General features: G+C 39.0%; 1 protein-coding gene across 3 annotated transcripts in view; it reads left to right on the top strand.

The window, feature by feature from the left end:
- Window positions 1-24,407, top strand: part of mid2 (midline 2) — a 334,562-nt gene extending 310,155 nt beyond the window's left edge. For all 3 annotated transcript variants that reach the window (XM_028459469.1, XM_028459470.1, XM_028459468.1), the window contains 2 exons: window positions 19,321-19,528; window positions 22,423-24,407. In XM_028459469.1, coding sequence (XP_028315270.1) covers window positions 19,321-19,528; window positions 22,423-22,855 — 641 coding nt within the window. In that variant the 3' untranslated portion in view covers window positions 22,856-24,407. The remainder of the gene's footprint in view (window positions 1-19,320; window positions 19,529-22,422) is intronic.
- Window positions 24,408-25,368: the final 961 nt, after the last annotated feature.

Here is a 25,368-nt window from a genome sequence, read left to right as displayed (position 1 = left end):
AAAAACCTGACCTACTTTGGTCGTCTCTATGCAGATTAGAGTGATTTGAACATACAACCTTTGGACTTACGCACACACACACACACACACACACTGGCTTGACCATGTATACAGGTATCATTAGTGAAACTGTTATTACAATTCTACAAGAATCAAAACGTATTGCCGGTCAGCGTGAAAAGTCTTTGGTGTTTTTGAAAAGAATTCAGACACCACCTCCATTTCCTTTGCATCAAGAGTGGTCACTTGAAAGTTATGATGAACGCGGGAGCTGGGGGTACGTATTCAAGTATGAGACGGGTGAACTCTGTCTGTATCAGAAGAATGTTTGTGAAACCACACAAATGTCTGCGGCTGATTTGTCGTCAAATGACTGGGGTGTATTAAAACTAGCTAACCCTAGAAACATCAAAAATAATGAAGAAGAAGAAGCTGCTTCTGATACTACAAAAAAGCAAAAGCTGAATCCTTTTCCCACATCCACCGATTTATGTGAGCTAAAAGAACCATTTGTGAGTATTTGGTTGACAAAAACATCAGGCACAGCCCGTTGGTTCTACCGCGCTAGTTATAAGAAGCAGAAAGACAATACCCCTCAGCAGAGATCAAGACATTACTTTGTTCTGGATCTTTTCAACTCAGAATGTGGAGTTTTTTGCAACATTTTGACTCTGCCAGCAGTAGCATGGTCAGAAAAAATGGAAGAAATCAATGATAAAATTACCCTACTTTTTCACAGTTGCCGCGTCTGGAGCGATACTTTGATGGTAAAAAAATAACCATCTTTCATTTTAGACCCTCCCCCCACCCTAGCCCCCTCCTTTTAAATAGGAGGGGCATACTTTTACAGTCTATAAAATACATCGGTCCAAACCATAAGTTATCCACTACTGAAAGAAAAAAGCTGCTGGAAGAACCATGCCTTCTACCAAGAGAAACACCAGAAGCGGCGACACCGGAGATGGTGGCGGTGTGCTCAGACACGCGTCGTCCTGGAGTTGCGGATCAGAGAGAAGCTCCTGCGAGACCGATGACTCCAGGGATGGTGGAGGCTCGTCCGAACACTTTGCATCCTGGGAGTGCTGGTCAGTTTTAGTGTAAGGCCCCCAAAACTTTGAAAGGTCTTTAGGAGTCAGACGGTTGCTTCTGGTGTTTCTCTTGGTAGAAGGCATGGTTCTTCCAGCAGCTTTTTTCTTTCAGTAGTGGATAACTTATGGTTTGGACCGATGTATTTTATAGACTGTAAAAGTATGCCCCTCCTATTTAAAAGGAGGGGGCTAGGGTGGGGGGAGGGTCTAAAATGAAAGATGGTTATTTTTTTACCATCAAAGTATCGCTCCAGACGCGGCAACTGTGAAAAAGTAGGGTAATTTTATCATTGATTTCTTCCATTTTTTCTGACCATGCTACTGCTGGCAGAGTCAAAATGTTGCAAAAAACTCCACATTCTGAGTTGAAAAGATCCAGAACAAAGTAATGTCTTGATCTCTGCTGAGGGGTATTGTCTTTCTGCTTCTTATAACTAGCGCGGTAGAACCAACGGGCTGTGCCTGATGTTTTTGTCAACCAAATACTCACAAATGGTTCTTTTAGCTCACATAAATCGGTGGATGTGGGAAAAGGATTCAGCTTTTGCTTTTTTGTAGTATCAGAAGCAGCTTCTTCTTCTTCATTATTTTTGATGTTTCTAGGGTTAGCTAGTTTTAATACACCCCAGTCATTTGACGACAAATCAGCCGCAGACATTTGTGTGGTTTCACAAACATTCTTCTGATACAGACAGAGTTCACCCGTCTCATACTTGAATACGTACCCCCAGCTCCCGCGTTCATCATAACTTTCAAGTGACCACTCTTGATGCAAAGGAAATGGAGGTGGTGTCTGAATTCTTTTCAAAAACACCAAAGACTTTTCATGCTGACCGGCCATACGTTTTGATTCTTGTAGAATTGTAATAACAGTTTCACTAATGATACCTGTATACATGGTCAAGCCAGTGTGTGTGTGTGTGTGTGTGTGCGTAAGTCCAAAGGTTGTATGTTCAAATCACTCTAATCTGCATAGAGACGACCAAAGTAGGTCAGGTTTTTTTGTTTTTTTTTTCATTTTGGCGGGTGCTATAAGGCGGGACTTCCGGTTTGGGAAGGCGGGACTTCCGATTTGGGGGCGGGGCAAAGGGCGTGACGTCACACCTGTCAAAAGTTTGAGTGATTGTGGGTACTATCTCTCTCTCCAGTCAGTACACTCCAAAGAGGCCTGGAGACTGACTTTACTCTCCTCAGTCCACACTTTAACAATCTTTTCCTCCGCCTGAAGGACGGCTCATACACAGGGACTAAATACACGCTGCTATGATAGGATGCACCATAGGAGGGGAGGCCCAATGATTTATACGCACCCAGTAGAGAACCATAGCAGAGATCCAGCGTAGTGTTCCTGTGCGGGGTTGGACATGTGACGTACTGCTCATAAGCTCTGAGCGTTCTGTCCGGAGTACAATGGTTAAAATCACCCATAATAATCTTTGGCGACTCCGGGCAAATTGTGTCAGTAAAAGCAAGCACATAAGTGTCCTTAAACTCCCTTTTAAACTTGGCGTGAGTCTCCAACTCATCGATCTGGTTCCTGATGAACTGAATGTTTGACAGCAGGACGGAGGGGAGGGGGGGCGCTGTTGCGACGATTGTCGAGCCGAAACGTCTTTAATCTCCAGTGAAAGCAACCTCTCCTTCCTCTTTTTCCATGTTTAGGCCTTTGTCCTGGTCTACAGAGTTCCATAGGAATGTTTGATGGTACAATACCAGTTGCGGATGCCCGTATGGATAGGAGGAAGTCTCGGCTATGAGTGATACGACAGCAGATATCCAGCTCACCAGCATGGCAGTAGATGTCAAAAAAGACCAAAAATATGCATAGGAGCCAGTGTTTTTCGCATAATGAGTGTTTTACACAGATACAGTAAACAGATATAATTTGTTTCCATTTACCAGTATTCTACAAGTTCTTAATTTGCTGGTTTTAAAACCTTGTCTTATTATTGTATGGACATTTGTTTTGCTTTTTTTTTTACTCAAGTACATTTAGTAGCATGTACTTTTACTCAAGTAAGGGAGCAACTTCAGTACTTTTACTTGTACCAGAGTCATTTTTATTCATGTATCTATACTTTTACTTGAGTACTGAAGACTAGTACTTTTGCCACCTCTGGTTGTGACCATCACCGCCCTCCCTAACTTTATTAGAGTGAAAGCTATAAAAAGAGAGGGCAGTATTAGACATCAGTGATAGGGAGAGGGAGTTAGGGAGGTCATTAAAAGGAAGGATTGGCATGAAGCTAGGTTGTGCTGAAAGTATAATGTTATGGTACTCCTGTGCAGAGTGGTGTAATCTACTGTGCCAGTGTATTGACATAAACAGGGTGAAACATCACACTGCTTAAGTATAGTGGTGAACAGAGGGAGTGGGTGGGTGCTGACACCTGTTATAGAGCTATTAGTTGGGATCTAATTTATCTAAAATTAACCTTCTGGGGCCTACGGACGTGCCGGCGCGTCCTGATCAAACGATCATTTTTAAGAATCCAATAGCGGCAAAGCACAGCGTCCTTGGATCACTGTTTCATCTTGTGTCGAAAATGCTAATTTCAAAAATATGAGGGAAAATGTGCGCGTGTTTTTCCGTGCTTTTTTGTTGCCAGGCAATGGGTAAACAAAGAGAGACGGACAAACAGAGATGGAGAAAGCGAGATTGAGTTGAGAGATTTGAGAGAATAGTGATTATTACTGTGATTTGACTGTTTAGTTATTGTGTAGTGATTGAGATTAGGGTGTAGTGTAGTGTCTAGTATATTTGTTTATTGTTTTATATCAACACAATGAGGCACAAATAATTTGTCTTTTCCCTGTATTTGTAAATAGTTGTACAAAATCATCTGAGACATTGCTTCCATTTCACTGCAAATAGCTATATATACCTGTGTTGTTTGATTCATCTGTATATAAGTTTTTAAAATATATAGTTTAGATTTGCTATTCAAGCAATAAAAATGATTCGTTAACATTTTTTGTGACTTTTATAGTAAAAAAATCACTCGAATTTGAGTTCTTATAGTGGTTTTAGATTAATACAGTATGCCATATTAAAGAAAATACTTGAGTCACCTTTGTGAGGTTCTCCTGAAAAAAAAATACAAGGTTTATGGATTTCCTTATATAGAATATAAAAGTAAAATCAAACGCAGTGAAAAAACAGCCCCAACGCAACCTTTCCTGTCTGTTTGGTGCTGAAGGCTAGCTGCTCCAGGCTACATTAGCAAACCAGACAAAACCTAAATATTAAAACATTTTTGCAAAGTTAGCAGCAGGTTTTGACAAGAAAGAGCAATCTGTGTGGGTCTGTCTGGTAGTTGTGCACAGATTTCGATCCATAACGTGACCCTGCACTGGGTAGAGTGCTCCTGTAACAGCTTCCCATCCTGTCTGCAGCAATTCAGTCCACTTGATGGAGACAACATTTAAAGCCATGTCTTAAAGCTCTCACAGGCTTTTTAGGTCACTCCAATGAAATCACTGGTCAAAGCCCGAGTGGCTGAGAGTGAGGAATGATGCTAAGGCTGTAGAGTATAGAAGTATCACCCTGCTATTGGATGCTCACAGCTAACATGTGAAGTAACTTGCCGCTTCTTGAAAAACATATGAATTAAGTATGACGAAAGAGGAAGTCTGCAAAGACGTGTGCGTGTGTGTGAGACCTGTTATAGGTATGACCACACTTTAGCATTTACCTCAGAGCAACCTGTGATCAGGTTTCCACGTGAAAAGTCCAACAACAGAGACTGAATGGACAAGCAGACAGAGACAGAGTGAGTGAGTGAGATAGTGGATAAAAAGTGAAACATTTAGAGTAAGAGAGGAGCAGCGTTACATTCAGAAAGAACATCAGAGGCTCTTTGCAGCCATGAGTGTCTGCAGACAAGCCACAGTCCACTGCCTTTACACTTTGATACAGGCTCAGTAAAGTACACCATAGTTGAATACATGTATGTTTATAGTCCAAAGAAACAATTGAACCAAGCATAGACATTTTTACTGTAAGAGCTGTCAAATAATGGACACATGTTGATATTCCACTTAGTCACTTTCTCACTTAAAATGTTTTCAGAACTTTCAAAGGTGGAGAATCAACAGAGATATTTAGTCTCAGTGTGCTTCAGGATTTTTGTCATTGTCGGTTCGAAATGCTAACGTTAGCTGTAGTGGTAACATGTCTGTGTATTAAGTAGATCTGGAAAACTTCAGCAGCACAGGATGGAGGCTCCGCTAGTGGTGGAAGACCGCTGTTGTGTCCAAATCTGTGACCCAAAAGAATCTGTGACCGGAGGTGGCGAAAGTTCCAACCCCTGCGGCTTCTCGGCGGACATTTACTCTCAATTAAACACGTTTGTATTTCTTCTCCAGTCTGCATTTACTCCACCCACCGGAGCGTCATGTTTAAGGGGGAGTAAATAGCTCCTTAATAGCTACGAAGAGGTTTATGCCGTTGACTTCTTTTCTACCGCCGAGAAGCCACAGCGGTAACAGATTTTTTTTGTTATGGTTACAGATTGTTATGGTTTTATAAATAGATATATATTCCTATTCATTGAAAAAGCTCACCCATTAAGTGTGTCTGGAGTTTCAAAGTTAAAAAGATCTAATGCTTTTATTTTGAAGAGAATATATTCATGCAGTAGTACTTTCAAGTCTCTGTATGTATGTAAGAATAAGTAGGTACTTCATGTTTTTTCAAGGCCAGTCATTAAAAAAAAAAAAACAGAATTAGTGAAAAAAAAATTTAATCTATTAGTTTTTTGTTTTTTTCTTTTTATACATTGCGTTATTTGCTGCTATAAATTAGTTGAATGAGTAAATTTAAAAAAACACTCTATGGAGGGCCCCAATGCAAGACCAAAAGAGAAGTAGTAACTAAGATGTTTTTACTAATATAATATGTTCTATACCCCACGACCCTGAACAGGATAAAGTGGGTCTGAAAATGAATGAATGAGTGATAAAACACATTTTAAAGAATCAAACTTTGTAAATAAATGTATGAAACAGTATTTAGTGCCTCCTGAATACATTTATTTCTAAAGTTTATTTCATTTATGACCATAATTTCTATCATAATTTTTTGTCATTGTGTGTGTTTTTGCTGTCATTTTGTGTTTTTTGTTGTTTGTTCTTTCATTACTATTCAGTATATTTTCTCATATTTTGTGTGTTTTTGTTGTAGTTTTTGTGTTGTTATTGGTATTATTTAAATGATTCCCGCTCAGTGTGTGTTTTTGGTGTGGTTTGGTTGTCTTTTTGTATGTTTCTCTGTTATTTGTGTGTATTTTGCTGTGATCTTGTGTTTTTTTTTTGTGTCGTTTTTTGTGTTGCTGGTAAAAGAATTTTTCTTCTCTTTGTGTGTATGTTTTTGGCATCATTTTGTGTATTTTGTTGTTGTTTTGTCTGTTCTTTGTATCATCCAGTATATTTATTTTGTGTGTTTTTGTTGCCGTTTTGTGAGTTGTTGGTTATATTTAGCATTATTATCATTTTTTTACTAAAATAAACATGGTAAAACCCCATATTTTTAAATGCTTTCATTTGTTAATTTTCCTTCTAGTGCCATTGCTCTATACAACCCATGGAATACAAAACCTTGTACGAAAGGCTATGACGCAATTCTTGAATATTTTAGTTTTGGTGCAGCATTGTCAACCTCCATGCCACGTTGACAATAATTGACATTAACCTCGCTGTGTTCATGCATATAAGCAATTTCGTGATACATTCATATGAACTAAATGAGGAGGAAGCATCCGTTTTTACAATAAGATTAATCTGGGTTCACAGGTACAGTGTAAATGCATTGTCTTTTCCTATCTGTGGTGTGTGTGCTGTGAGTGAAGCTTCATCCCACGCTGCAGCCCACAGACTGTCAGCTCTGGTCAGAGAAAAGCAGGCTGCTCTCTTCACACTGTCTGATTTGATTGCAACAGAGGCAGAATTCAACCACATGGTGTGTTTTTTTTTTTTTGTTTTTTTTCCCCTCCGAACTAGAAATTCAGCACGCATCCAGGCTATGTTCTTTTATTTTGATGAAAGATACTTAAAATGAAATTAAAAAAAAAAAGTTTTGGGTTGAAGGGAATAAAGAATCTTGTTTTGATGGGTGTCCATTCTAAAGCTTTTGGGTAAAGTCATCAATTTAAACTAGGGGTGTGATTAATACAGCGTTGTTGTGTTTTTCTGCGTTGTTAATGTTTTTAAGTTGGTTTGTTTTTTAGTTGTTTTAGTTTTTGTATAATAGCTTTATTTAAACATGTATACTACAAGACAAGGAAACTATATGGAGGTAGATTTTTTGTCTTTCTTAGTCAATCAAAAAAAAAAAAGTTTTCAATTAAAAGAAAAATCATTTCAATCGAGAAAAAAAAAAAAAGTTTACTTCAATCAAAAATATTTTCATTGATTGAACATGTTTTTATTGATTGACATGTTGTTTTTTAATTGAATTAAACTTTTTAACCCTCGGCCAACTTCAGCCGAAGGTACGTGATCTGTCTGTCTGTCTGTCCATCTGTCTGTGTGTGTGTGGAGTGGTGTAGGTCTTTTAATGCAATACCCACCAACCATTCTCACACCAAAACATTAGTACTAATGTGGGGATTCCAGGTAATGAAAAAAACATTCAACAATACATGCACCATATTGTCTATGATGCATGTATTGTCTATGGTGCGTGTATTGTCTATGGTGCATGTATTGTCTATGGTGCGTGTATTGTTGTAGTTCATACAGATTATAATCTGGATGCATGCTTGTCTCACATTGAGTGGAAACTGTGCTGGAAGTCAAACCCCTAATGTTATTTTAACAACATTTGCCAATCTGCTGAGTAAACTATTCTTGGCATTTACTGCGTGTGTGTTTGGTAAACAACTAAGTACCAGACCAAAAATATCCCATGTTAAAGCGTCCAATGGGAGCAAGTCCCTCCTTTTTGTTTACCAACCTTGCAATAATATTTACCCAGCATGCACCTCTGATGACAGGCCTCAAGGTAGCACAAAGTAAAGTAAACAGTTGGAGGTGGAGAGGAAATAGTTTTGTGATTTTGTGACCAAACAGAAGAAGTGAAGAACGTGTGTGATAGGAAAAGAGAAGACTGACCTCATGGTGTTATTGTTTATATTTAACTGAATGTATAAATCAACCTTTTTTAACATGTTTGAAGATACGAGGGATCACTGATCAAAAGTTTTAATTTAAGTTTTCCCAAATTCATTCGAAAAAACAAGATTCTTTTATATAAAGTACATAAAATACAAATATATTAAGTGCCAGAAACACAGTGACTAGGAAATGATAAAAACAGCGATATAAAATTAAAAGGTTCACAAAATAAAATCAAGTGAAAAAGTTTCATAGGACCAGCAGCCGATGACATTTGACCCTCAGAGCTTTGTTTGTTTACAACATGGAGGACACGTCAGGTGATCTGTTGACCCATAAGTCTGTTGTTTGTAGTGAAAACCAAGAGGCAAACCCTGAGCTCAGTGCGCACCTGTCTGGATATGAAGCGATGGATTAAGCGGTTGTTGTTCTTATCTACTCACCCTCCTCCACCGAGACAAAATCGGCATCAACGGGCCACGGGAGCACATATACAATCAGTGAAGGTGGAGTTACGTTGTTAGAGACTTTCAATGCCATAATCTACGTTGTTGGACTTTTAAATGCTTTTAAAGGTGCAGTCTGCAACTCTTTTTGTCATATTTGCTAAAGCTGTCACTATATAAGGACAGCATTACATGAAACTAGTAGTTTGTGTGAAAAAAACAGGCTCATTGTGTCCCTCCTGCTGCTCCTGCAGCCTTTGGCAGATTGCCAGAATGCAGACCGAGCAAAAAGAACCAATCAGAGCCAGGATTGTGTTTGATGGACTGTCTGACAGCTGTTGCTCACAGGCCCCGCCCCTTTTCTGGGGCTGTAGTGCCATCTTACTGCTGTAAGTGACACTGTGTTGCTGCTGCTGCTGCTGAGGTGTGTGCACATTGAGAGAGAGAAGCGCTGCAGTAATATGCTTTTAACAGAGCATGTTATATTACTGTGATGTTGCTGTCGGACTAACGTTAGCTTGTTAGCTCCTCTGAGTGAGGGACTTTGGAAAGTTTGGAGGCAGGGCAAGAGAGCAGCGGGGAGGGAGGGATCTGAGGGTTGCGGACTGCACCTTTAATTAGAAGGCTTTACATTTAGAAATCAAAACATCAGTTAACACACTTAATTATAGATGACATTTACTGCTGATTAATTGCGTACAAGATTATTGATTGATCAGCTATGATTATTCATCATTATGGGGGTGTAAGTTGTGTTTATTTTATTTTTGGGTATACATATGATTTGTTTAATATGTATTAAACAAATACACATTAAAGGTCTGCCTTTTCTCCTAACATTAGGAGACTTTTTATTTGTGCTTTGTTTTTTATCATTTTAAATGTGGATTCAAACTGTGTTTTGTAGTGATAAAGTCAGTGTCCCTAGGGCGTGCATGTCTGACCAGTCTCGTTGCTTACATAAAGCTTGTTGCATCGGCTAAATTTAGTCGTAATCGGATGTTTTGAAATTTTTTGTCCTTTTCCCAGAAAATAAGTCTTGAAAAAGTCGACCTAAAAGGTCTGAATTATTTTACGTGAGGATATTCAGGTGGCCGAGAAGTGCAAAATACATTTAAAAATACCACAACAAATTTACAATTTTGAAAACAAATATACATATTTATCTAAAAAAAAAAAAAAATACAAATAGCTAAATTATTTTACAAATGTCGAAACAGATTTACAAAGACACATTGTAAGTGTTTCAATATTTGTAATTTTGTTTTGACCTTATGTAAAAGTGTTGCAACAATTTGTAAATGTGTTGTGGTTATTAATATCTTATGTGAAATCAAACGGAAAAGGTGGTGGGGTTATTTTCAAAATAAAATACTCCGTGTTCAAGGTTGATCATAGTTCCATCTATTGACCAAGGTTACCCCTGACTCTCAGCACATTTTCGATACCACCTTTGCACCCCCTTCGCGGGAGAGTGGACTCACTCTAACCCTGGATTTCCACTGGATGTGTAACTGCAGCACAATCTGCTGTCCTTCAATACCCACCCACCATATATGTGAGTCAGCCATGGATAAACGCAATAGTTATATGTGAAATGCGATTTTAAAAAGTGCTCAGATCGAGCTAAACGGGCCAAAATAACCCCTTTTCTGTTTGTTTTCATTAACAACCACAACACTTTTACAAATGACCGCAACACATTTGCAAACCGTTGCAACACATAAACAACAGCATATTTACAAATTATTGCAACACTTTTAAAAATGGCCGCAACACATTTACAAATTATTGCAACACAAACAAATTATTGCAACACTTTTACAAATTATTGCAACACTTTTACAAATTATTGCAACACTTTTACAAATTATTGCAACACTTTTACAAAGGGTCAAAACAAATGAACAAATATGGAAACACTTTGACACTTACAATGTGCCTTTATAAATCTGTTTTGACATTTGTAAAAGTGTTTTGCTATATGTAATTTGTTTTAGCTAATTATGTTTTTGCACATGTTAGACACCTTAGCATATGTTTAGTATAAGGATAATGAATATAAGTCTATTTAATGTAAGGACAAATAGTAGGATAATGAATTATAAGGCTATTTAATGTAAGGATGTTGACTATGTTCTAAAGCAGGGGTGGGCAATTGTTTTTTACAAGGGGCCACATGAGAACAAGAAAATATTATAAAGGGCCGGACCAAAACAGAACTGAAATAAGGTTAATTGTGTTTCTTTATATAAAGCAGTAAATAGCATTGTTTTTATAAGCTGGACTAACTGGTGAGAGTATATGTTACAATTGATCAATAAAAGAGAGGTTGTCTTAGAAAAAAATGACATTTATTCACTAAAACTTCCCAAAACAATGGTTAACAAAATTTGAACATTTGTACAGTTTTTGTTTCACTATATTAGTGACCTTTTTCAGCCACATTCAGTATGACATTGTATGACATCATATTGGAACAAATTGATATTTGTTGGTTAATCACATTCACACTCACTGTGTTTTTTCCAGTTCTTTTTTCTTATTAAATGAGAGAAATCTATTCTCTGTTGGTCTTCAACAAGTGCATCAAAGTCAGGTTGAATGTCTGAGGTGGAGATGAGAAGCACAGCTGACAGCTGATCATCAGTGAGAGAGGATCTGTACCTGGACTTATTAAACTTCATCACTGAGAATGTTTGCTCACATATGTAGGTAGAACCAAAGAGCACAAAAATCCTCTGAGCATGTCTCCTCATGTTTGGAAACTTCTTTTGCTTAAGAGCAGAGTAGAAATCCAGCAGTGGTTGTGACTTGAAGTGCTCTACTAGTACTGCATCAGACTGCAGGTCAATGAGTTCCAGCTGGACATCACTTGGTGCATCATCCACATTGCAGGTACTGTACATGGTGAGGAAATTAAGTGCATCTCACTCTCCATTGCTGTGAGATCTGCAAATCGCCTCGAAAACTCGCCATGCAGTGCTCCTAACATAGATGAGTACCTGCGGAGGTGATCATCTGATGGTGTGACTTCCTTCAGGGTTTGCATGTGAGTGAGATTGTTGCTCTCCAGTTGCCTTGAAAGAAACTGTAACTTGGCCATGAAAGCCTTCACCGGGTTGTGCATTTCATGGACGAAAAGGCCCTTGCCTTACAGTTTGGCGATTTTGTAGGATATTACAAAGCTGGTCCTGGTTGCAGCATCCCTGGATGTGTGGAGCTTGGTAAAAAATCCTTGTTGCTTTTGGAGCTTCGCTACCAAATCTTCCGATATCCACGCTATTTCACCATCATTCAAGTTTTTATATTTCTCCAAATGTTTCGTCTCGTAATGTCGACTCAAAATGTAATCCTTGAACACGGCAATCTGGTCCCTGCAAACCAAACACACCGCATTACCTCGGACTTCGGTAAATAAGTCCATATCTTGTTGGAAACCCTGCATTCAGCATCCACCTCTCTCTTTTTAGTCGACATTTTCATACTAAATTAGGTGCATGTGTGCAAAACAACCGGAGGACTGCTGAGGCGATGGTGCACGGTGAGTGGACGGAGCGGTATCTCAGTCTGGATCCAGTAAAAAATGACCATAAAAAGCTGTAAATGGACTGATATGCAGTGGGCTTATAGTACTTCATATTGCTTACGTACCAATGCACGATGTAAAAAAAACAAAGCTTCAAAATAAAAGCGATGCACATTCAATCTACCCATGAGGTAAAATAAGAAAATGTGTTTATTTTGTAATTTCTTATGAACCTTACGCGGGCCGGTCAGAGTCAACCATAGGGCCGCATGTGGCCCGCGGGCCCTAAAATGCCCAGGTCAGTTCTAAAGGAACAATAAATGACTAATATTTCCCATTAACAGCTCCCAGAACCTGCTGTTTCCACTGCATCTGTCTGACATGTGCATCAGTAGTGCTTTAAAGTCAATGAATGAATGAATTCTACTCCCAACAAAGAGCCCTGTCAGTGAGAACAAAATCCTCCTTTCACATGTTTTTACTCTAACAAAGCATGACACAGACCTCCGTTCCATATCCAGCTTCTTAATGACAGTGAAATTCTAAGCAGGCCCAGAAGCTGTTCTGAAAATATTTTTCTAGCACTGCTCTCTGAAGACTCTCCCTGGTTCATTAAAGGGTGAAGTGAGAGGAGATCAAGGACCTCAGATTGGCTTTGCTTCTCCTCACACAGAGTTTTCTCAGATTTGTCAAACTTTGGTCAAAAGAGCCAAAAATCAAAGAAAAGAACATGAGAGATGATCGCAGTAAGAAAACACACCAAGCATTCAACACTCACTTCTTACTGGTGTAATGTTTACATGACTCGTGTGTTTTTATGTCTTTCATGCAGAAGAATTTTTTTTGATGGAGACATTTTGAGGCAGGTTGGCATTGCCTTAATGCAGTGGTGACAAACTCATTTGAGTTCAGGGGCCAAATACGGAGCAGTTTATGTGAAGTAGGCCTCAGATTTTAGGTCATTTAATCATTGTGCTTTAGTTTGCACTTCCACGTATAAATAAATGATCAAATATGTACAGCACTGATACCAAAGCAATGAGTAGCTGTGTTTCCATTATAGATTTACGCAAACTAAAAGCGATGTTTTTAAATGTCTACAAAGTATAATTGCTTTTTGACGTGTTTCCAATGAAGGTTGTTTTGGAGCCTCGGAACTCCCGTGAAATCTCATCACGCTAGACTTCGCTGCAGGAAAATGGACGCTCAGAACCTCCTTATAACACTCTGTATTCCTTTGCTGTTTCATGTCTAATGTAGCAGTAATAATGATCAAGTTTAATGTTCTTCTGTTTACACGTACCACACCATGTTTTCTCGGAAAGAAGTAGTCATGTGACCAGGTACATCACGCTTTGTGACGTGTATTTACGGAAAAAGTGTTTCTATTGAGCTTTTGTGACACATTTAAATATCAAAACGTCTGAAGTTCCTCCTCATCAAAGTGTAAAAACTTTTTAGCGATATTTGAGTGTTTTTTTTTTCGAAATTCAGGTGTTTCCATCACCAGTTTTTATTGCACTCTTTAGATTTTGCGCATTTCCCAGGGTAATGGAAACACAGCTAATGACAGATATCAATCCTTGTAGGATCTTCACTTTACATTTACTTTTTGATTTTGCAGCAAATTTTTTTGTAATTTGTGGAGATTTTGTGGAATAATTTTAGAAAAATTGCAATATTTAGGAATAATTTAAAGTTATTTTAACAATGAGAAATTAAAAATGACTTCCATCATGTGATAATGTAAAGCCCTGCCAATATTGTGGAGTTTCACTGAATTTGTTGATAATTTACACAATGAGTCATGGTTACCCAGACTTTTTTTACTTTCTGCCATGGGCTGAATTGAATGCTTTAAAGGGCCGGATTTGGCCCACGGGCCTTGAGTTTGACACGTGTGCCTTAATGCATTCTAATGAACCCCGAGTCATTTGTGAGTTCAATGGGGATGCATAAGCTGGTGGAAAAACATGAGATTATGTTTGGCTGTGAGTGTGTCAGCAGAGCATTGTGTTCCTGATGTTGCTGTTTTTTTCTCTTCTGCTATAATTGTTTAGTTATGCCGTAAAATGGGTCTTTTTTTTCCGTCATCCTCATTACAGAGGCAGCTCAGGCTTATCTTTCAGCAAAAAAAAAAGAAAAAGAAAGGGGGAGCCAGGACAAAGAGGAAGTGTGAGTAAAATCCACTGAAAAGTAGAAAATAAAATTATTCCGTCATGTTTGTTTTTCAACAAAAACCAACAAAGGGAAGTTGGTGTTTTAAAACAGTAGTTCTTCCTTTTCACGTCTCCATTCTGCTTCGTCCTTATGCTGTCTCTATTGTCTTTGGATGTTTTATTGAAGACTCTGACTTTGAAACAATGCCCAGCTTTAAAGCAGCCAAACAAAGACTAGTTCCCATCTCTGCAGACAATCTAAATCATCTCTAATCACCTCTGTGTTACTGCAGACTATTCACAGCCCGTTTTAGCCTCTACTACTCATCACGATGGTCATAATATCTGACAGCAGTCCCTTTATTTGCGTTTATTACAATAATGCTCTTCACTAGCAATTAGCATCAAGAGAGATGCGTGATAAAGCATACGTCTGGTTGATGTAAAGATGATTGATGTAAAAATGATTCTGAGCTGTCATGGACGTAAACATCCACATTTGGAGGTAGGCGACGTCTGTTAGTGATGCTCCACATTTACACCTATAGGCTGATGTTTGATCTAGTCATTTCATCTGGCATATTCCACTCACTGGGTTTGAATTTTTGACGTTGATTATGTTTGCTGACGACGTCAACATATTTTATTCTGGACAAGATATTCATATTTTAATGTCATTAGTATAAAATGAATTGATAACATCTTAAATGAAAAGATTGAAACACATGTTGACAAGTATCGCTGTTATTGTGTTGTTTCTATTGTGGTTTTTATAATTGCTGTTTAAGGATGGGCTTCGATAAGCAGGTACTGCTTCAGCCCATTCCATTTTTGGTTGTTAAAATTAATGTTTATTATTTGTACTGTATTGTTTGAAGACAGCCAACAACAAATATCTATCTATCTATCTCCCTATATATAGTATATATCTATCTAGCTCATTAAAAAGCTTTTGTGTAGCGTTAGTGATGCACACATTAGAGATTGTTTTCTCTCAAATCAAAGTAAAGTTGTCAAAAACTAGAGCTGAAAAGTCTCTGAAGGGAAAAACTCAATTAAAACAATAAATACAAATTATAAATATATAATTTTGGTGTCCCAGTTGATCACTTGAGTTCTTCTTAAAGGGCCCATGGAACAGAAAGTACTGTTTCAAAGATCATCCATCCATTTTCAGACTTGCTCCTTCTTTCAGGGTCTGCTGGTACCTATTTCCAGCTCACATGGGGCATTAGGTGGGGTACACCCCATACAGAGCACCACTGACAATCACTCACACCTACAGACAATATAGAGACAGTCATGTTTTTTTGATTGTGGGAGGGAGTACCCAGAGAAAACCCATGTAAACACAGGAGAACATGCAAACTTCACACAGAAAGGACCCAAGTGTCCACCTCAGGGCTTGAACCCAGGACCTTCTTGCCGTGAGGTGGTCGTGATAACCACTAACCCACCATGTGTGCAATTCAAAGATCATTTTTCCTAAAGGTCCCATGTCATGCTATTTTTCATCTCTATTTGTTTTAAGAACCATAAAAACATAGTATTTAAGGTTTATTTTCCCAAACTTGCCTGTTTTCTAGAGTTTTAGCCTCTGAAAAGTCACTTTCTGATCAACTCTACATAGACTGGCTGATTTGCATCCTACTTATGCATATTCATGAGTGGGCGTGCCTATTTAGGGTACACTGACTTCCTCCTCCCCTCACGGTGACGTAGGGCCAGAGGACGGCCCGCCCTCCTCCTACCCACTCTGTAGCTGAGCTCATGCTGCTTGCGACATAAACTGTAGAAAATACATTCATAGCACTGCGCGAAGGACGCTGACATGCACACATTCATGGGCGTGTCTGTTCACAGCAGAGAGCTTTCTGGAGGCGTGGCTTCTCCAGCTCAGTGCCGCGTCAAATTTGTCATCACAGTGGGAACGCGTCATCAAATTGGAGCGAGGTGTTTGTGCTCACCCTGTAGTAAGAAAGGAACAAATCACCCTCTAAGTAACGATTGAGGGAATCAATGAAATAAACACTTTGGGCATGTGTATGAAGCCATAATAGCACTTTATCATGTTTAAAGCACAGAAAAGTAGATTTATCTTAACATGGGTCCTTTAATAAAATAATGTAAAAGGTTGAAATCACCACTTAAAAGTTTGTTTTGATCTCCATTGTAAACACTGATTGACATTGGAAAAGTTTCTCAAATTGCATTGTGGGATGTGGAGTCCAGTAAATGAATGCATAGATGTGTTTTTACTTCATTTTACCAGACAAGGAAACACCATTTTTGTTCTAGTTTGTTCTCTGTGTTTCTCATGATATCACCTCAATCTGAGAGACATTCATTTACAGCCTGATGTGGATGTTTCTGTGTAAACCCTAAAATAAACATCTGCCAACTTTCAAAACAACATTAACAACTGCAGAAATGAGAGAAATGACAAATAAAATGTTTCTGGAGGGCAAACACAAGAAATGACATAAAAATCCTTTTCCAACAATGACAATAGGAAAGTGTTCACAGTGGAGACCAATTTCAACCTTTTACATCTTTTTATTGATTTATTGACCTTAGATTTATTGATCTATGCTTACACTTTCTTTATGTGATAGAGAATAATTGTCTGTGGTAGCCTTAAATCAAATTTTATCCCAAATCCAGCTATTGTTGTTTGTATTTAGGTCATGTAACAACACAGTACTTCAGTGTCCACATTATGATTATATAATCACGTGAAAAATGAGATACAGCGTGTACTTTGATTACTGAACAAAAACAATTCATTATTGAACATCACAGTAACTAGTATCTTTGGAGTTCCCTTCCTGCTTCTTTCTACAGTGTGTGTGTGTATAGATTCCCACGTGCACACAGATAGACTTATGTCAGATGTTTTTTATAATAAATAGTCCCATTGGCTCTCATTCAGATCCATTCTCACTTGCCAAGGTACTCTGCTTTTGTGTAGGCTGTTGTCAGAATTGACTGTGTGTGTGTTTTAGTGTGTCTGGGAATGTGTGCGTGTGCTTGTCCTCCATTGCCACGTGTGTCTTCTCTTCTCCGACCTCCGGCCCAGCCTGGGCTCCCAGGAGTCATCCTCTGGAAAGGCATGACAGAGCCCCAGTGTTTGGAAATGGCTGCGCTGGCAGCGATAAGCAGTTCAAAGAAGAGAGCACATTAATGTAATTGGCTGCCAGCAGCACATTGGGCTCATCTTCTCATATCCACGCGCTGTAACACACACTCACCATGCAGATTATTGGAGGCTAGTGCAGAGAGAGGATGAAAAGGGAAGAATGGAGGAGGAGAGATGAAGGGAAGGGCAGATGGAGGGGAGGGGGAGGAGTCGGGGTCCTCATTGTGTCGCTCATTAAGCCATGGGAGGCTGAGAGATGAGATGAGGGGTGTCAGAGTTAAATGTCAGGTCTGAAAGGGATGTGAGTGACTGCTGGGAATCTGACTCACACACGCCACACTCAGTGATAAAGAAGGTTTTATTTGCAGAAATCTTCCATCTCGCAAAATCCCTCAACTTCTCCTCTCCCTCTCTCTGTCACTCACCTATTTGTACCCTCTCCATTTTCCACCCATTACACCCAAATTACTGGTGTCATTGTGAACTAAATTGTGGCAGTCAGATAGCTGCATTTCCACTGAATAGCCTCGCCGCCTACCTGCTCTGCTGGAAGTGGAGGCTATTTCCTGCAGCTAATTTCCTAGTCTGTGTGATGGGAGGCACAGAGGAAAGCTACGTACAGCTTCCTCCACTGTTATCAAATGTTTTTTTTTACCAAAGGCAGTAAGAGGCTTTGAAGTTTCCTCTTCACCCCTTGTATTTCAAACATTCTCCTTTTCTTTCTCTCCTCATGAGTTCTCTGCACCTAACTCTGTTTATTTGACTTCTCTGGCTGCTCAAGTTAAAACTCTTTTTGGTTCTGCAACAACAGCCTGTGATCTCTGGAAAGGTTTTACCGTTTTATATTTGACATTAAATCCCAAGTATGAGTCAGTCAGACATAGACTAATGTGATCACAGGCTTAACAAAGAGATGGAGAAGTTTAACATTGTGTCAGTCGACGGCTTAAAGTACGGTTTAGTGATTATTACCACGTTAAAAAATGAACAAAAGAAATGTTCCAGCTATTGTAAAAATGGGTGGAACATGTACCTTGATTAACAAAAGTTAAAGTATTCTGTAATAGGTTTTTATACATAATGGCTGACATTACGGCCATTATTACCTGTTATTAGCATTAACATTAAGGTTATCATTAAGTATATATGTATATATATATATATATATATACATATGTATATATCGTCTCTAGACGCTTTAAAGGTCCCATATAATTTTTCACTCATCTCCATTTGTTCTAAGAACTCTAAAAACATAGTATTTGAGGTTTATTTTTCCAAACTCGCCTGTTTTCCAGAGTTTTAGCATCTGAAAAGTCACTTTCTGATCAACTCTACACAAACGGGCTGATTTGCAGCCTACTTATGCATATTCATGAGTGGGCGTGTCTATGGACAGGACACTGACTTCCTCCTCCCCACACGGTGACGTAGGGCCAGAGGACGGCCCGCCCTCCTCCCACCCACTCTGTAGCAGAGCTCATGCTGCTTTATAAACATGAGACAGAGAGTGGGGGCGGGGCATCTGCTGGTACATACATAGACTGTAGAAAATACATACATAGCACTGCACGAAGGACGCTGAAATGCTCACCTTCATGGGCGTGTCTGTTTACATGTCAATCACGGCAGAGAGCTTCCTGGAGGTGTGGCTTCTCCAGCTCAAATTTGTCATCAAAGTGGGAACGCGTCATCACTTTGGGCAAGTGTATGAAGCTCAAATAGTTTAAAGCACATAAAAGTAGATTTATCTTAGCATGGGCCCTTTTAGCTAAAACTATCTCAACTATTTAGAAAAAAGATTTTCTGTCAACAGTTTTAACACATTTTCCTCGTTTTCCAGGCCAACCATTTAAGTTGGATCCAAAGACGGCCCATAAAAAGCTGCGTCTGTCCAATGACTGTCTGACGATGGAGAAAGACGAGAGCTCTCTGAAGAAGAGCCACACCCCAGAGAGGTTCAGCGGAACGGGCTCCTATGGAGCGGCTGGTAACGTCTTTATAGACAGTGGCTGCCACTACTGGGAGGTACTGCTGGGAGCATCCACATGGTAAGACACACACACACACATGATACGAGTCACAATTTGCATGTAATGATACGATATATCCCGATATTTCATTTTTTGCGAGAACAAGTAAATGGTAACTAACTTTAATCAAAGTACCAATATCAAGAACCAGTGGTATGTTTATCAAACAGTCAAATTCATTTTGCTTCTACAACAGATTCTGATTCTGTTTTCATAAACTAACCACAAACATCTATAAAAAATGTTCAGTATGTTTTATGAAAATAAAGTGCAGTCAACTTCCAGCTAAAATGCATTGAGGAGTGACATAGTTTAACAAGGTCTGATGTAGTTTACTGACACCCAGTGACCGGACATATTATGCTGATGTTAGCGCAATTAATTGTTTTTTTTGTTAAAAATCGATACAATAATAGTGCTGTGAAATATTGAGATATATTGCTGAATCATTTTTTTCTTAGAACCTTAATGTTTAACAATAGTTATAGTGCTGTCAAGACATTAGGAAAATTGTGCGATAAATTAATTAAGCTCTGTATTTAATCCAATTAATCTCTTTTTTAATCTCATCTAAAATTGCTGATAAACACCCTCATCTTCAGGTGTTATAATTTAAATTATTGACATTATTGTGGCAGATCAAAAATATTGATATATGACAAAGTGTGTCTATAAAGTCATTTATTGTTTTTAACATGAACAGATGCAGGCGTAGATATTTACATTTCTCTGTATGTGAGACTAGTCCCAAAGGGCTGCTGACACCTTTAGTTTAGACCAGTGGTTCCCAAACGGTGTGCCGCGGCACACTGGTGTGCCATGAGGCAAGTCTGAGTGTGCCGTGGGATTTTGTGACAACCGTACTGTTGCAGTGAGTGAGTGCTCGGAGCGCGTAATGCTGGGTGCATGTGCCGCTCCAAGCGTATGTCGGCACGTGTTCATACTGCTTTGTGTGCTGCATGATTCTCCACGACGCACTTCAACAGGTGAGCGCAATCGCACTGATGGGAAAGTCACCCTATGAACGGTCTTTAGCTGTGCACAATGGAGCTGAGAACACCTGAAACGTGCACTGCACAATACGCACAGGAAAAGGACTGAAACCAATTAAAGGGCTACTGGTGAGCTCATAATGACTGGACTGTTAAAATGTGAACTCATCATTGTATAATTCATTTGTTGGGTTAATTAAGTTGTTTATATGAGAAGAGGAAAATATTTTAAAATTTGCTTAAAACCTTGTTTATGTATGTAAGGGCTAAAATAAGTTAGTATTTAAAATATAAATTCTCTTTAATAAAATTCAGAGTGAAAATATTTAATTTATGTATGAAAATAGTATAATATAAAAGTATTTCTATTGAAATTGTAATATCTATAATTGATATATACATAAGGAAAATTGTTTCAGGTTATAAAAGTAGACCTAATTTTCTGTTTGGTTCATGCCTAACTTTACAGAATTACTACATGCATTGATTTAGTAAAAAAAATAGATTTAAATATACTTTTACGTAATTAAATATACTTACCTGAAATTGTGTTTATTTGTACTTGCCTTTTTTGATGAAAAATGATGAACTTATTTGCATTGTGTTTTATGTTCAAAGGTTTTTCACTTTTCTTGTTACTGAAAAGAATGAAAGAAAGAACGAGTGAAATCTTGAGTCTGATCAAGTTCTTCCTTTTTCAAGTGTGGGAAACCATGACGTTATAAAGACACTTGACACATATATTATTATTGAAATATACAAAAAGATTTTCATTTACTACATTGTATGCACTCATTTCATAATCCAGAGGCAAACTTATACCAAAAAACAATTCTTTAAAAAAAGAGAGATGCTGTGCTGTTCTCGCGGTTGCGCAGGCAGGAATTTTCAGCCTGTGACAAAGACTGTAAGACAACATTAAAACAGAGAAACAGTGAGAGAGAAAATGGAGCGCTTTCTTACACGATCGCCCGTGGCTCAGGTGATATTGTACATGATATGAGTGATAACACTCATTATAAAGGCTATTTTGCACAATGTAGGTGTGCCTTTAGATTTTTACTTGTGCTGGACACAAAAAGTTTGGGAACCACTGGTTTATACCATCAGGGGAATATTGATGTGTGCTTTTGTCCATCTCCAAATAATAGAAAATACAAATCACATGAAATAAAACATCAGGTTCATATATAGTGCTATAAAGTTAGCACATCTTAAACAGTAAGAACACCAAACGTGTTGCTTTTTCTCTCCTTCAGATAATAATATTTATCCAGTGACTTTGTTCGTTTGTCACTCATTAACCCTGTCATCTTGTCCAGTATGTTGTAGTTAGCACTGTCTGAGTGTACGTGCTAGCCGTACATGCTAGCTGCTACATGTTTAGCATTGAGGTGCTAGCGAGGCTGCAAAGCTCTGGTGATCAACAAACTTGTTCTTGCACAATTTTTACATAACTGGGCTTTTGTTTTCCATCAGTATTATGGGTATACCAGGAACTCTTGAAATGAAAAAGGTTCCACTCTGTTTGGAGGGCAAAGAAAAGCGCTTAACGGCGTTATTTATTTTAGTGCGTTATTTTTTCTGTAATAAATTAATCACAATTAATGCAATAAAGTGACAGCCCTAGTTATAGAACAATATCAGATTATATGAACAGGTCTGTTACACTGAAAAATCCTCCTTTAAAAAATTTAAATGAGGGAGATTATGTAAAGTGATGCTGTGCCTACAGTCAGCACACACAGCACAGCATGCAGTTAGTGATGTAATCTTAATTATATTCTTCTCTTTAATTGCCGGTGAAGTTGATCTCTTGGAGCAGGAAGAGCCCACAGGGCCTGTGCCTGTCGTGTGGCTCCTCTGCAGGAGTTTTCCATCTTCACAGCACTAACGTATTTCCAAACGTTCCCCCTACAGGTACGCCGTCGGCGTGGCTTACAAATCAGCCCCGAAAAATGAATGGAGCGGCAAGAACTCTTCCTCGTGGGTGTTTTCCCGCTGCAACAATAACTTCATGGTGCGTCACGACGGGAAGGAGATGCTGGTGGAGGCGAGCCTGCAGCTGAGGCGGCTCGGCGTCCTCCTGGACTACGACAACAACTCGCTGTCCTTCCACGACGCCATGAACTCCCAGCACATTCACACCTTTGAAGTCTCCTTCCTCCTGCCCGTCGTTCCCACCTTCATGATCTGGAACAAGTCGGTCATGATTCTCTCAGGGCTTCCGGTCCCCGACTTTGTTGATGGCGTGACCTCAGATTTCCAGGAGCAGCACCAGCAGCAGCAGCAGCAGATGGGCCTGTGTCGGCAGGAGTCTCCGTATCTGACCGGGATGAAGAGCTGCCACTGACTGGAGGCTGAGTAACAACATCATAAAGTTCTGCTCCAGTGCGGGTTGGAAAAACCCAAACATACTGGGTCGTCCAAAGTGTTGCAAAGCCATGAGTGAACAGGAACAAGGTGTTATGGCTACGCTAACAATAACGTGTATTTATAAAGTATCAAATCATTGACAAACAGGGATCTGCTCTGAGCAGCTCCAGACTATTAGATATATTGAAGGTCTTCCTCTTCCCTGTCGTTCCTTTATCTGACTTCAAATTAGGGCTGGGCGATATGGACCAAAACTAGTGTTTCAATTGTTTTCTCAAAATGACGATATACGATATAAATCTGAATAAATTTAATTCAAATGAAGTCTGACCAGAAAGACAATTCAGGGTTAAATTTTCTGATACAAAATGCCACACAGACACATTTAATAACAGTTGATTTGGTTGATCAATTAAGGACACCTTTATCTTGGATGTTGGGTTTCTATGTTGTAAAATAAAAACATTTTTGGTTGAAAATGTTCAACATTAAATATTCACAGGTGACCAATCAAGGTTACTATCAAATTGACATCATATTTAAATTCCCTGAGGTCCAAAACCTTAGAAATGTGTTTTTAAATTTAATTATGTGACTTTTGGTTGGCTAGTAACAGAAAAACCTGTTTTGGGGTGTCCGCCATTTCTAATTGTCCAATATAGCGACCCCATTGAGAACTGGCTGCGGCACCCGCCAGATTTTAATTCAGCTGGTCAAAAACTGCAAGTATGCCAAATGTCATGCTTGGAGACAAATTTGTACAATTCTTCCCCTAACAGACCAGACCACTATAAGAGACAGCACGTGTGAGTGAGTTTAGATCAAGGTATGGGTTAGGACTGACTTGGCAAACCATCTAAATGTGCCTTTAATTCTGTACTGGGAAGTAGTGAAAGCAGCGTCTCCTAAAACAAGTATTTTATTACAAAATAAGCTGTAAAAAAAGAATAAATATATATATATATATATATATTAGGCAATATTGTAATTTTCCATATCACCAAAGTGGAAAACTCAATGCATCTTGAATCTCATTATATCGCCCAGCCCTACTCCAGATAGAGTCGAGTTCAGTTTCCATTCATTTATAATTTGGTGTTGCAACGTGTGAACAGTGGCTTTTTTCTAAATCTGATATGAAACGTTTAACTCGACGTACACATTTAAAGGCATAGACAGTAAAAGACCCTGGAACAATTCGGAAAATACATGAAACCACCAATCAGTTCAACCCCAGAAATCTGACACATATAGTGGATTAATGTTTGAGCTCAGTGAAAAACATGAAGAAAGCCTATTCAGTTCATATAGGGCTCTATTCCCCCATCTGGACTTAAGCACTTATTTGCACGCCTGCAGTTACGCGCTTCTATCCTACGTGTATTCTCTGGTCTAGGCTGCTGACACGCCCACCGCGCGTAAGTAGAGCAAAACCATGTAGACTGTGAATGAAGGCGGGCTGAAGGAAAGGAGGCAGTGATGTCATTTTTTTTGGGCTGTCTAGAAATCACGGAACATGGAGTTTTCCCACGGTTGTAAATGTCATTGAAATCCATGAAAATGATAAAGTTCACTTTTAATTTGAAACACCTTCATTGATAAACAATGTAACAGGTTGATTTGATCAGATCATTGATCAGATTATTGCAGTGTGACTGAGTCACAGTTAAAATCTCTCTCCTTGATCATCATCATCATCATCATCATCACTGTAAAGCGTGACTGAGTTAGATGAGCTGGAGATATGAGGAAATAACGCGGCTGCAGAGCGTCCTGCTTTAATACAGAGGATGTTTGCAGTGAAACAGAACTATTGGCTTCCATAATACACAGTTTTAAATATAAATAGTTTAAAGTGACCTGAGCTGAGCCTCATTAAAATATGTGTGGGAACAGTTTGTGTTCCATCCTCATCTGCATATGACAGCTTGTTTCACTCTGTAGTGGATCAAAGTGTGACTTTACGTTGAACATAATATGAAAATAGTTGAATCACTGTGACCAACGTGGACAGAAGTCTGCGTTTGTCAGAGTTTTAATTAATCGCGCAGCAGCAGCTGAGTGATCACAGCTGCTGCTGCGCAACGCACGAGTCCATGTGGCTTCAAATATAACTAAGTCTATATTTCTAGTGCAATATAATGTTTCACCTTATCAGGGCGCTGCACTTATTCCAGGGTTAGACGCTTGTAAGAGGAAAAGGACTTACGCACACCGGAGAATGCGCCTAAAGCCAGATTTCAATGGGAACACCCACATTTCAGGGCTGCTCCACCCACAGTGCGTAACTGGGATGAAGGCGTGCAGCGACTGGTTTAAGTACAAGAGAGAATAGCGTGCAGCCAAAAACAGCTTTTTGGACTTACGCATATGGGAGAATAGAGCCCTTAATGCAGCGGTGCCTCCATTGACTCCAGTTTATTACTAACTCACTATGTGTGGGTAACAGTTAGAGCTCATCACTGTTTGCATGTTGCATCCACACATGCT

Source organism: Gouania willdenowi, chromosome 10 (assembly GCF_900634775.1).
Source record: "Gouania willdenowi chromosome 10, fGouWil2.1, whole genome shotgun sequence".
NCBI lineage: Eukaryota > Metazoa > Chordata > Actinopteri > Blenniiformes > Gobiesocidae > Gouania > Gouania willdenowi.
The sequence above is the reverse complement of the archived record's forward strand: the minus strand, read 5'-3'. Positions and strand labels throughout refer to the sequence as shown.